At 61.1% G+C, this 12747-nt stretch overlaps 1 protein-coding gene across 1 annotated transcript; it reads left to right on the top strand.

Moving 5' to 3' along the window:
- The first annotated feature begins 9177 nt into the window (after positions 1-9177).
- Positions 9178-10757, top strand: LOC120303713 (leptin). Its single transcript, XM_039333417.1, has 2 exons — positions 9178-9321; positions 10398-10757. The coding sequence occupies exons 1-2, from the start codon at positions 9178-9180 to the stop codon at positions 10755-10757; spliced, it is 504 nt and encodes a 167-aa protein (XP_039189351.1).
- Positions 10758-12747: the final 1990 nt, after the last annotated feature.

Raw genomic sequence — 12747 nt, 5'->3', positions numbered from 1 at the left:
AATTTCCAGTGATGGAGCAAAGCTGTTCCACTGGTTGATTGTCCTCACTGTATAGCCCTCTCTAAGCGGTTGTCAGAGTCAGCCTCTTGCTCCCAACGATCTGGATCCTCAATTTTACTGTCAGGAAGTTTCTCCTTAATGCCAGGTTGCTTCTCTCTTTGTTCAGTTTCCAACCACTGTTTCTCGTCCTGCCCTCTGGTGCTCTGGTGAACAACCTGACCCCCTCGTCTTTGTGGCAGCCCCTCAGATACTGGAACTCTGCTATCATGTCTCCCATTTCCCGTCTCCCACTTTCCAGGCTGCCTTAACCACTATGCAGAAAGGATCTTTTTTATCCTTCAAGATCCTTTTTAAACCCTGAACTTTCCTTTGTTCTTGTAGACCTCCTGTGCAAATGTAGACTGTTGGTGCCTGGCCTGGGGGTGCTTCTCTAGGGAGGCAGAAAGAGGGAGTGGTTCTGGGTTCAAAGAGCTGCTTTTTCCAGTGAGATGCCACCGGTAGTTTGAAGGGGCTTCAACACCCCAAGTCGATTTGTCATCTGGAATCGGCTTAGACTGAAAGCTCCCGCTGGAGAGCAGGGAGCAGCTGCGGCTCAGAGAAGCTTCTGGGAGCCCCGTCTTGACCCCACAAACTGCGACTTTCTTGAACTTTCTTTGGCTGTCGCTCGCCCCTTAATTGCCTTTCAAGTGGACTACGACAGTGCACTCCATATGGGGCTGCCCTTGAAGAGCATTTGTCCAGAAAGTTTTGGGTTCACACAACCCTCCTCTTCCAAGGGTTTCTTCACTAACTGCCAGCCGGGTTCCGGATGCTGGTGGATGCCCCTGAAGCCCTTTGGGATTCAGGCTCTGGATACAGCGGGGGACGTTCTCCGACTCCAGGTGTCCCCGTCACTGGCCATTGTCACCATCCCCATCCCCACTTCCACCTCCAAACATGTTTTTCCAGCTAGAGACCTCTCCTGCTTGGACCCAGCCATGCCATCGGGCCCCTTTATTAGAGTCAAACATTATTTCCAATTTTTGTATGGCTCGTCATTATCTGTGGCTTAGGTTTAAATGTGGCCTGTTTCTTTCCAGACCCCGATTACAGATGTGGAGAGCTGTACTTTGCTGAAGGCTGGTGGATTGGACCTCCAATAAACAAAGCAACAAAGAAACCTGCAAATTTCCAGCTTTCGCTTAAAGGCATCTTTGTTTTTACTCCATACCGCTTGGCTTTCACCATGTGGTCAGCTAGGGGCCCTGTCAACATTGAGGTATCGGCCTGTGCAGAATTAGCGTTCAGCTTGGATCTGGGTTCAAATCCCCATTTGGCTGTGAAGCAACTCAGGGCAAGCCTCTGTTTCTCCCACCTAATGGGGTTGCTATGAAGACAGCAAGGGAGGGCAGCCACGCTGGGGGGCATCCAAGCAGCAGCAGCTCAAACCTGGGCTGCCCACGTAGGCTCCCTGCAGCCCCCTTGCCCAGGAAGAGAAAGACAAGTCAAGGCTGCCAGGCCTGCCCTGCTAGCCGAGAAAGGCTCCTGGGTGGCCCCTTAACGGGAAGGGGGGAAGCCCAAGAGGCCTGCCTTGGACAGAGAACTGAGCAGCAGGGAGCCGGCCCTGCTGACCAGCCCCCAAGCTCCAGGGGGCCCTTTGGCAGGCTCACCAGGTCCCGAGCCAGTGGGCACCCGGCCAACAGCCTGAAGCTGGCTGAGGGACCCCCTCCTGACCCCCAGGGTCTAAGAGAAGACCCCCGGCCCACCGGCCCTTGGGCCAGAGGCAAAGCGGAGGGCCCTGAAGTGGAAGGACTTGACCCAAGGGAGGCCAGAACCCTTTGCTCAAAGACTGAGGAGCTTGGACTCCCACATCCATCATGCCCAACCAGCCCGGGCCCTCGGGAGGCAGGAACCAGGCAGCCCGGTTGCACCCGGAGCAGTCCCAGCCTTTTCACACAAGCCAAACTGGCCTGACCGGAAAGCCCGGTTCCTCCTGGGCTGGGCCTTGGGAGGGAGGCGGGGCCTCGTCACCAGTAGTGGGCTGTTCTCTGGGCCGGGGAGCAGCCTGGGCCCCCGAAGCTCTTGGGCTGGCCTGCCAGGGAGGAGGAAGGGGTCCCAAGAAAAGGGGACTCAGGGGACCCCTCCCCAGGAGCTCAGAGCCCAAATGGGGCAGAGCTGCCCTCTCACCCCCAGAGCGGCAGACAAGGAGCCTCCCCGGGGCCTGTTCAGAGCAGGAGAAGGGATTCCAAGGGAAGGGAGGAGCCCGAAGGAGGAGCGAGTGGCAGAGCCACTCAGAGGGGCTGCCCAGCCTTTGCTTGAAAACCTCCAGGGATGGAGCCCCACAGCTCTGGGGGGGGGCTTGCTGTGTGGTAGCACAGCCCAATGGCTCTCCCCCTCCCCTCCCCCACAGAGAGGGATGCCCACGCCAAGCGGGCTCCGGTTGGGTCCCTTTTCCAGGTCTCTCCAGCCGCCTCCCTTGCATACCCTGGAGACGTCCTCTGGGCTCATCAGTAATTTGTGAATGGTGGAGGATCCCTTCCTCTTCCCTCCCGTAGTGATCTACATGATGTGATCTACCGTCAGTAACCTTTCTGGCGAGAGAGCTGTACTTAAGTCAGAGAATAAACCAAGGATCATAGAACCGAAAGGACCTTGGAAACAAAACCTCCATCCCATCTTTTCTCAAAGCCTCCAGGGAGGGAGCCACTGGGATTTCAGACCTCACTAGTCAGGGATTCCCTCCTGACTTTAGATCCCTCTAAATCCACCTGCTGGGTCTTCTCCTGCCCTCCGGAGCTCCGGAGAAAAACTTCTGAGTCACCCCGTAGGGGAGACAGGGCGCCATAAACATTGAAATAATAAAATAAAAACTGCTCCCCCCCCCGCCTGCCTTCCCCGGGCCAGCCCTTCGAGGCTGGGAAGAAGGCTGCTGCTGGGAGGCCTTTCTCTTCTGGAGGCTAAAGCTGCCGGGGAAATCTAGCTGTGATCCTGGTCGCTCTCCTCTGCCCCATTCCCCGTTCCTCTGTGACCTCCTTGTATCCCGGGGGCCAGAAGTGGGCCCAGCCTTCCAGGACTCCCCTGAGCAGGGCGTGTGGGGCAGGTATCCCTCCCTGGGACCTCCGTGGTTTACCTCTGTTGGGGCAGCCCAAGGTCGCATCAGCTGTTCTGGCAGCTGCAGCACAAGGCCGGCTCCTGCGTGTCCCCCAAGGGAGAATCCACTGCCTGAATGGGTCTTGCACCCAGCAGGTGGTTGCTGGTCCTTCCAACTTGTTGACCATCAGTGTTCTGCATCTCCTTTTCATCCAGGCTCCAGCGTAACCCCCGTGAGAAGCTGGCCTCCTTCTCTGCTCAGAGGGAGCATTTATTTATTTATTTATGAGACTTATATACCGCTTTAAGTGCAAGCACTCTCTAAGCGGTGTACACCAGTAATATATATATATATATATATATATATATATATATATATATATATATATATATATATATATATATATATATATATATATATATATATATATTATATATATATATTTACGTTGCCCCCAACAATCTGGGTCCTCATTTGACCTCCCCGGAAGGAGGGAAGGCTGAGTCAACCTTGAGCCGGTGAGATTTGAACCGCTGACCTGCTGAACACAGTCAGCTAAAGTGGCCTGCAGTACTGCACTCTAAGCCCTTTGTCAACACCCAGGAGTCCCCCCCCCCATTCCAGCTGGCTGCGTTGTTCAGGATTCAGGGCTTCCCCTTCTTCTCCTTGAAGGGCCAGGTCGCTTCTGCCTCCGCTGAGTCCAAACGAGCTCAAGGGGTTCTTCCTTGGGGCCTCTCAGGGGACCCGGAGCCATGCCGGGTGACGTTCCCTCCCCAGCTTGATCGTCTCTCAGCCGCTCTGGCTGAGCTGCCTGGGTGTGTGGACAGGAGCCCCAAGAGGAGCAGGAAGGAGCCCCCGAGCTGGCCTCGTCCTTCCTTTCGTCAGAACGGAGGAAAAAATAAGCCCTGTCCTCGGGAGCCACAGGCGGTCCTGCTTTCCAGCCTTCCGGGTTCCTAGGACTACAACTCCCAGAATCCCCAGCTGCTTCTTCCGAGGGGGGGTGCCAACTGAGGGGTGTCCTGAGACCTTGGTCTGGCGCGGGGGGGGGAATGCAGCAGGTGCCTCCTCTAAAGTACTGCCAGGAGCCAAGCACCGAAGGTCGTCAGAACCGCGTCCAGCCCCAGCACTGCAGCGCCGCAGCAGCCCCGGTCGCCGTCCCGCCGCAGGCACTGCACCAAGGGGGCTGGCCCTCCTTGGCCGACCCGAGAGGGAAGAGCAGCTTTCTCCCGGGACGGAAGCGGGGCCACTCGCTTGCCTAGACGCTGAACCCAGCCCCGTTCCCGCCTCCAGAAGGCCAGGATCGAAAGGGGGGCATTTGCGTCGGCAGGGGTGGCTAATAGTCCCCTTCCCCTTGCGCCTCCCCTCTCCCTCCCTCCCTCCCTCGACCACGCCCTCCCCATTTCCCTTTTGCGAGAAACCACCTGCTCCGAGACGAGGCAGGGCGGCGCGGTGCTCGCGTGCACGCTAAGCTCTCGGGAAACGCTTCTAAGGAAAAGCAGGGTCAGCGGGCAGCAGCGCCTTGGAGCGATGCTCGTGCCTGCATTTAATAGAACGACCGAGTTGGAAGGGACCTTGGAGGTCTTCTAGTCCAACCCCCTGCCCAGGCAGGAAACACTATACCATTTCAGACCAATGGCTGTCCGGTCTCTTCTTAAAAACCTCCAGTGTTGGAGCATTCACAGCTTCTGGAGGCAGGCGGTTCCACTGGTTAATTGTCCTCACTGTCAGGAAGTTTCTCCTTAATCCCAGGTCGCTTCTCTCTTTGACTATTTTCCATCCGTTGCTTCTTGTCCTGCCTTCAGGCGCTTTGGAGAAGAGCTTGACTGCCTCTTCTTTGGGGCAGCCCCTGAGATATTGTCCCCCCTCGTCCTTCTCTTCATTAAACTTTGTTCCTATGTTTCACCCTCCAGTCCCTAATTCTCTTTGAGCCGAGCTGAGCGGCTTCAGGAGTATTGGAGGGATATATTAATATACAACTCCTGGAGGGTCACTCGATGTGCGGAGACTGTCCCGGGACAATCGCCGTGTGGGCAGAAACTCCCCCGCCGCGAGAGAATTAAACAAACATCCGGATAAGGAGAAAGGCCACCTTAGGACCCCCCAGGCCTCGGCACCTCTTCCTTTGAAGGAAAGGTCGCTTTCTCTGAAGGGAGACCGGCCTTTCCCCCCCTCCCCCCGTTTCCCGCCCGGATGATTTAAAAGTCGGGGAGGGGAGAGTTTCCTTAAAGGAAGCTTTCATCCCTCTCCCTGGCCGCTGGAACCCCATCCCCACCCGCACAGCTTTTCCTTCTTCCCCGATAAAGATCAGCGAAGAACCGGAATCCTCGCTTTGGAGTCGAGCGAGGGAAAGGGGGGAGGGGGCGGGCGGGCGGGGGGGAGGGGAATTCCCCCTTCGGTCTTTCAAGCCAGAGGTGTCAAATTCGGGTCTGGAGGCTTTGCGGGGCGGTTATCTGAGGTCTCGCCATCTCGCGCCTCATCTGCTAAAGAGGGGGAGTGGAGTTCCTCCGCCTTCCCGGGCGAGGGAGCGACGGGGGGCTGGGGGAGCACGGGAGAGAAAAGGGAGGGGGCTGCCGAAGGGCGCCCAGGGTAAGCGGGCCGAGGAGACGCCCCACCCCCGACGCCCCCGGGGAAAAGATGGATCTAGAACCTGAAAATTCTCTCCCTCCCTCCCTTTCTTCCGATTTCGGCTGGGTCCGGGGCGACCCTCCCGGGCGACCATTCCCTGCCCTACGGATTCCACCCGGACGAGAGGAGGGCTTTCCCGGGAGGCCGAGGGGAGGGGGCTGCATCGGAAGCAGCTCCGGTGGCAAAGCCGGTTCCTAAAGCGAATCGCCTGGCGGCGTCCAGCTGCGCGCCCTTCTCCGAAGCATCGCGCTCTCCCTGCGAGCGCCCAGGTTCCTAAGGCCCCGAGGGAGTCCGGGGAAGGGGGCGCCCGTTTGGCCGAGGCGTCTTCCCTCTGCTCAGGATCTTCTCCAGCCTCTTTGGGGAGGGGGAATCCCGGGGGGGGGAAGTGGCTTCTTCCTTTCGCTCGCCGGGGTCTTCTTTCCCGGAAGGCTCCCCCTGAGCGCCTGGGCCGGCTTGCCTCGCAGGCTTGATTCTCTTAGGAGCTCCGACGGCGCGGCCCTTCTTCCCCACGAATGCATCGCCGCTCCCGACACCTTTCTGCGCTCAAGGGTGGTCCTTTCTGCAGCCGGTCCAAGCGCAGACGCCCCCCTTAGTCGGAGACTGGACTGCGAGGGCTGGGGGAACCTGGGCCGCCGCCTTTTTTCCCTGAACTAGCTCGCTGCTCAGTCGCAAGCAGACCCGGGAGGCCAACCCCAGCCGAGACCCGCTGGGTTTCGACAGGCAGCCCCATCCCCAAGAGCTGCTTAGCGCCTTCGGAAGGAAAGCAGGCCTCGTGAGGTCAGCTCCGTTGTCGCTTGTCAGGGCTGCCGGGCGCTGAGCCCCCAGCTGCCAGCGGAGTTTAGCGGTCTGGCTGAACCTTTTAACCCAGGCTTTGCCCGTAAAACTGCCCTTTGGGTTAGAGTCTGGGGAGGGGGGGATGGCGAACAGAGGTCGAGCAGAGGGCGCTCGGGGAACGTTGCCGGGCCAAACCCATTCCAGCCGGCCAAAAGGCGAGGGCGCGGGGGCAACGCGAAAAGGTCCCTCTCCACTCGCGCCCGTCTCCCGGTCGTTTCCCAATCAGCCGGGCGAGAAATGCCCCCTCTCCGTGCTTAGAAAGGGGGCAGAGATGTCCCTAAAAGCCGCCCCCCTCCCAGCCTTTAAGCCGAGGGAGTCTCCGGGTGGGTCCCTCCTGCTGGGGTGGCGGGGCCCTGGAGCATGGGGGAGGGAGCGAGGGAGGGAGGGAGGGGAAAAGGGAGGGAGGAGGGAGGAGTCGGGCAGGGCAGGGATGGGCCGGGACGGGCAGGGCCCGGCAGAGCCGAGTCGCGGCCGGCTACGCGTTGTGCAACGCTGCGCTTATAAAAGGGTCGCGCTGCGATGGAGCCTCAGAGGTCGGGTCGGAAGCGCGAGGCGGCACCGCGGACGGAGGTGAGCTGCGCTGTCCGCAGAGCAAGTGATGCGCTGGACAGTGAGGTTCCGCGCGGCGGGGGCGGGAAAGAGGGGAGCGGGTCGTGAGCTGAATTCTTTGCCGTCGTTTGGCTGCCGGGAAGAGTGCCTCTGAGCATGTGCAGAGGACCTTCTTCCAGCTCTTCCCGACGCGCTTCCAGGCGCCTCCTGGTTACGGAACCTGGCCCTGCCAAGGGGAGATCCATAGCCTCGTGGCAGGCTGAGCCCTATTTCGGGGTTCGCCCAACCCCTGGAAACACGGAATAAGGCCCGGGGCTGGGTTCGCACAACGCACTAAGCCGCAAAGACAAAGCATTCTTAAACTAGCCAAGCTCCGCTCACTGTGAGAATGCCACCGCCGCGAGGTCCTTCCCTGAGTCGGGGAGGCATGTCGTGAGAACACCGTCAGGCCGGGATGCCTTTCCCAGGCCGCCCCCCCCCCGCCGGCCCTGCGCTCGTCCGCGGGGCACACGGCCAGGGACCAAGGCTGGCGCGCGCGCTGGAGCCAGGGAGGCGGCGGCAGCCGGGGCGAAGCCGGGACGCCAGGATTTCATCACTGGGCTTTGCCGGGAAGGGCGCTTCTTGGGTGGGAGGGTCTCCGGACGAGCCCGGCATCGGCTCTGCCCGGGTCGCAGACCTGGAGCAGGGCCAGGACTTTTGAAGCTGACAGCCCCCAATCTCAACCCGGGTCCCACCAAGACGCCGGCAAAGGGCCCAGGGCCAATCCCCCCTCCATCTGCGACTGAGCAGTATTTCCCTGGGGGCGTCCAGCCCTCCTCCCTTCCCTAGGACTGGGTAGGGCTGAAGTGCCCAGGCGCTCGTGAGTGGTCAAAGCTGGGAGCTTTGCCGGTCTGGAGTCCGGGAGGAATTCTCGGGGGGCCCTTTGCCTGCCGCTTGTGCTTTCCCTGGACCTGCTGCAAGCCCCTCCCGTCGTCTGTCTGACAGGCGGAGGGGGCTCAGTGTCCAGGAGGCTAGCTAGGGGAAGCCGACTGAGGGCTTTTCCAAGGGTCAGCCAGCTGGGCAGTCGGCTTGAGCCACAGAACAGCTTGGGCCGCCCCCGCCCGCTTAAAGGGGGGGCAGCTTGCCCCTGACTTCAGGTACCGTCCTAGCTAAGGAAGCCAGCAAGCGCTGGTCACTCTGCCCCGCTGGCCTGGTGGGGGTCTCCGTCCGCTTTGCCTTCCTGGCTAGGCTGGGCTGGGCGCCGGGGCTGCCCGGAGTCTCCCTGCTGCTCTCCGGTTATGTAACGGGGTTGAGTCGAGCGCAGCTGGATGGCCACGGGCCCCGGGGGGCGCTGCCTCTGTTTGCTGTTGCCGGCCAGGCGAAGGGACTCGCCCCAACCGTCGGCGGCGCGGCTCATTAAGCGCGCACCACTTCAGAGGGCCCCGAGACCAGCAGGCGGGCCTGCCCCGATCGGCCTTCCCAAGAGCCGGGCTGGCCGGGAGGGCCCAGAGGCACCGCGGCCCACAGCCCGGGCGCAGGAGGCGAGGGCAAGGCAGGGCAGCCGTTGGTGTGGCCCCTGCTGGGCATAGCCCTGACCTCCCACGCAGCGGCTTTGCCCCAAGCCGCCCTCCGCCTCTGCCGCTCCTGGGAAGCGGAGAAACGCCCGTTTCTGCAGGAAAGCGATGCCAGGCGGTTCTCTGCACGCCCAGTGCCAGGGCATCTCCGGACTGGATGGGGCTCCGGGGTGAGGAATGAACCTCGGGCTGGGCGGATTCTAGGGAGGAGCGTCTGGGGGGGGGGGTTGCAGCCCGACTGGAAAGAGAACCTCACAGGGCCACCTGAGCACAGCAGATCCCCCCTCAAGACAAATGCGCCCTTTTACTTGTTTTTATTATGACTCCTCTTCGGCAAATAATACAGCCCTGCTTCCTCAGCCACGCAGCCCCTTCCGCCCGCCCGCCAGCCAAGCTCCCGTGAAGCCCTGCTTGCGCTGGCCTCGGATAGGCCAAGGTTGCCCTCACCTCCCTTCTTCCTCTCTCACCCCCTCGCCCTCCTCCCTCCTCTTGCAGCCCCCCCATCACATGCCCCTATTTCCCTCCTATACAGGGCTCAAGGGGAAGATGCGCTCCCCCCGCATTTCTGTGTGTGGGTTTCTGTGGGTCTGGCTGCCCCTCTTCTACAGCCGGTCTGTGAAGATCGACAAGGTCATCGCCGACACGAAAAGTCTCACCAAGACGATAGTTGCCAGGATCCAGGAGCACCAAGTAAGTGGGGCTCCTTGTCAGCTGCTAGGCCTGGGCTTGCCCGGGATCCCTCCCTTCGGCGCCCCATGCTGACCCCAGTTGCAGCCCCACTGCTCGACTCGCTTCTGCTCTGGGCTTGCCCGGGATGCCTGTGGCATCTGGAAGTGCCATGGAGCCTTTATACACACAGAGAGAGAGAGAGAGAGAGAGAGAGAGAAAGAGAGAGAGAGAGAGAGAGAGAGAGAGAAGCTTCTCCCTGCTCTCCCCCGCGTGCACGCCTTCCATGTGGAGGTGCAGCTGGGCGAGGCCCGAGCACCCCAAGGCCACCCCATTGTCAGGCAGAGCCGCGTTGCTTTCACGCTGCGGAGCAAAGAGCCTCATCCGGGGCAAGCCCAGCCGGTGTCCTGGGCCGGTTGAGCATCTTCGGCACAAGACGTGGCGACTGCACAAGAAACCGTTATACCATAACTCGTCTTTCCACACCCGCACGGGCGGGGACGGGGTGTGGAAGGGAGGCAGGCACCTAATTAGGTCAGTGCTGGGAATTTTCAATTGCCTCATAATTGCTCTGGGGATCCAGCGGGAGGAGGAGCCCGGAGGTAGCGCGCCTTGCCCCATCCCAGCCCCGGGGAGGAGAGTGCTCCAGAAGGCTGGCGGTGCGGGCAGCCCACCCCCCACCCCCAGGGGGCTAAAGGGCCTCTTGGGTGGGGGTCGGGGTTAAGGCTGTGCTCCCGAAGAAGCAGCTGCCCAGCCCTAGCCGGCCTTGGGAAGGAGGGGGCGGGTATGTGTTGGCCCAGAGAGGGGGTGGCAGGTCCAGGTAGCTCCATTCAGACCGAAGCCTGAAGACGCTTCCTAATGGGGAGAAGCTGCAGGGGAACCCAGTGGATGTGGGGCGGGGTGGGGTGTGAGTTCAAGTAGAAGCTAGACAGCCATTTCCTGGCAGTGCTTCTGTTTGCACTCCTGCCCTGAGCAGGGGTTGGCCCTTTCCAACTCTGTTTGGCGGGGTGTGTGTGTGTGTGTGTGTGTGTGTGTGTGTATAGACTCTGCTTTAGCTCATCCGTAACTTCCCTGTCTCCCCCTCCCCCACCCTCCCGCAGTTCCCTCCACTGAGCCTGAAGATCAACGGTCTGGACTTCATCCCCGGAGACCTGCCGGTGCAGAGCCTGGAGGCCATGGATGAGGCCCTGGAGCTCTTCCACCAAGTCCTCTCCAATTTGCCCCTGGAGGCCCCCGTCGCGCAGATCTCCCACGACGTGGAGAACCTCCAGAGCCTCTTGCAGCTGCTGGGCTCGCACCTGGGCTGCCCTCCCCACAGACCCGCCCGCTCGGACGCCCTGCAGAACCTGACCGAGCGCCTGGCCGTCTCTCCCTACACCGCGGCGGTGGTGACCCTGGACCGCCTCCAGAAGTGCCTGCAGAGCATCACCAAACACCTGGACCACGTGCACAACTGCTAGGGAGGGGCCGGGCCTGAGGGGGAGCCGAGCAGGGGATTCCTCTGCAGCAAAACGGGGGGGGGGAGGCTTGACTCGCATGTGGCACCCAAGCCTGGTTGGCAGATTCTTCCCGCCCCGTTGCTGTTGTCCTGGTGGCCAAGACGCAGGGTAGATTTTCTTGCTTTGTGGGGCAGAGAATTACTGAATATCGATGGTGGTGGGGATGGTGGTGGGCGAGTAGCGTGTAGCAAGGACCTCCTGTTTCCAAGGGTGGACTGTGTGTGTGTGTGTAGGGGTGGGTGGGTCTCCGCGTGCAAGGCTTGCTGCTGAGAGCGCCGCCCTGGATCTCATCCCAGGCAAGCAGGCAGCTGAGGATTATGGGAGGGGAAACACCTGGACGGAGGCTGGCGGGCAGAACCGGGGCTTGTGCGCCTGGCTGGGCCCCCGGAACAAGCGCAGAACTCGGCAGAGCTCAGAACATCTGTGCTGTGCCGAGGCAGCCCCCAGCCACGCCTGAGCGGGGTGGGTGGTGGGTGGGGCAGGGCAGGGCTGGGCACCCTGAGATTCCAGGGGGCGGAACGGGTGGGGTTTACCTCGGTCCACATCCGACTCCTTGGATCGGGTATCTTTCCAAACAAAGCTTCGGGGCTTGAGCTGCGTTTCCCTTCCCCGCCTCGGAGTGGTGACTGCATTCTCGGTCCTAGAGATCAAAGGGACGCCTCGCCTCCTCCCTCCAAGACAGACCTGCGTGGGCCTTTGGCTCTTGGCTCGCTCGCCGTTTGAGTCAACACCCCGAACGAGAGGATTTCCCCGGCTTTTCCCCGCCAGCTTCGTCTCCAGACTAGCATCTCAGCTCTCTTTTGCATGCGGACGGGACTGAGGACTTTGGAGGATGGCGGGGGGGGGCAGGGGGGGCGGTGGCTCAGCCCCTCTTCCTCAGGCCATTTGCGGGGGGAGGGGGAGACCCACCAGCCAAGCCGTGCTGGAGAGGCCGGCAGGAAAAGACGCCGGGTTAGCAAAGGGTTGCAACCTGGTCGTGGAAAGCCGAATCCAGAAGGCGCGGGAATGCGCCTTCAGCCACGGCTAGCAAGAAGACTCCCTGGCGACGGACCCGGGGCGTTTTAGCAGCCACCTCGGGCACCTTCGCCCCGTCTGCCTCAGCGGGGCCAGGGGAGGGCGGATTTTCAGCAGTGGGGGGGGGGAGAGTTAATGGTTTTCCCTAGGAGCCACTCCGCACCTTTGAAAAGTCGGGTTCCTACGGACGGGCAGACCCCAGGAGACGCGGGGAAGGAGGCCATCTGGGAGGCGACGACCCTGAAGCAACAGACCGGCGGTGTTTGGGGGGGGGGGAGGCTTCGCCGAGACTGCGCGCTGCGCACAAAGAGCTGTTTGCCGCGGCGGCCTTTGGCTTCTTCAGGGCCTGGGAGAAGCCGGCCAAGCAGACCGCAAACCGGCGCTTCGTTCCGGGCGGTGCTGCCCGTGCGCCCAGCTGAACGCGAGCAGCGGAAGTCCACGCAGTGCTTAGGCCCGGCGCTTTCCAGCTGGGGAAGCCGGGCGTCGTTCGGCGCGGCGGAGTGGGCTTTGGGGATGAGAGGGGGACCCACCCAACGAAGCCCTTCTTTTCTCCTCCCCCCCCCTTGTAAAAAAAAGTGGCTTTTTATTTATTTTCGTTGGGTTTTTTTTTTTTCTACGCTGATGGTTTTCTTTATATACCTGGAAGACTATTTATGTTTTATAAACAAATCATCTGAATTTCTGTCCTTTCGGTTCCTTGGCTGGGCAGGGAGGCGCTCCCGGGAGCTGAGAGGGGGCTGTTCCCAGGGTCCTGGGCAAAGGGGCTTGGGCAGACGTGCTGGGGGGGGGGAAGGGGGCTAAGTTTCCATTGGATTCAAATGGATCCCTGATGGACTTCCTCAGCCTCCCACAAGCGGGTGGGCTTACTGATGGGTAGAACTTCAACTCCCACCATTCCCAACCTGTGCCCGGGAGGGAGGGAGGGAGAGTTCTCCAT

The sequence above is a fragment of the Crotalus tigris genome, unplaced genomic scaffold (assembly GCF_016545835.1).
Source record: "Crotalus tigris isolate CLP2741 ecotype Arizona unplaced genomic scaffold, ASM1654583v1 scf7180000024475.591531, whole genome shotgun sequence".
Lineage (NCBI taxonomy): Eukaryota > Metazoa > Chordata > Lepidosauria > Squamata > Viperidae > Crotalus > Crotalus tigris.
The sequence above is the reverse complement of the archived record's forward strand: the minus strand, read 5'-3'. Positions and strand labels throughout refer to the sequence as shown.

Bases quoted from the DNA above. Each gene is read 5' to 3' on its own strand.
- LOC120303713 (XM_039333417.1), top strand. From the start codon at position 9,178: ATGCGCTCCCCCCGCATTTCTGTGTGTGGGTTTCTGTGGGTCTGGCTG. The intron at 9,322-10,397 runs GTAAGTGGGGCT...ACCCTCCCGCAG, and splicing joins CCAGGATCCAGGAGCACCAA to TTCCCTCCACTGAGCCTGAA.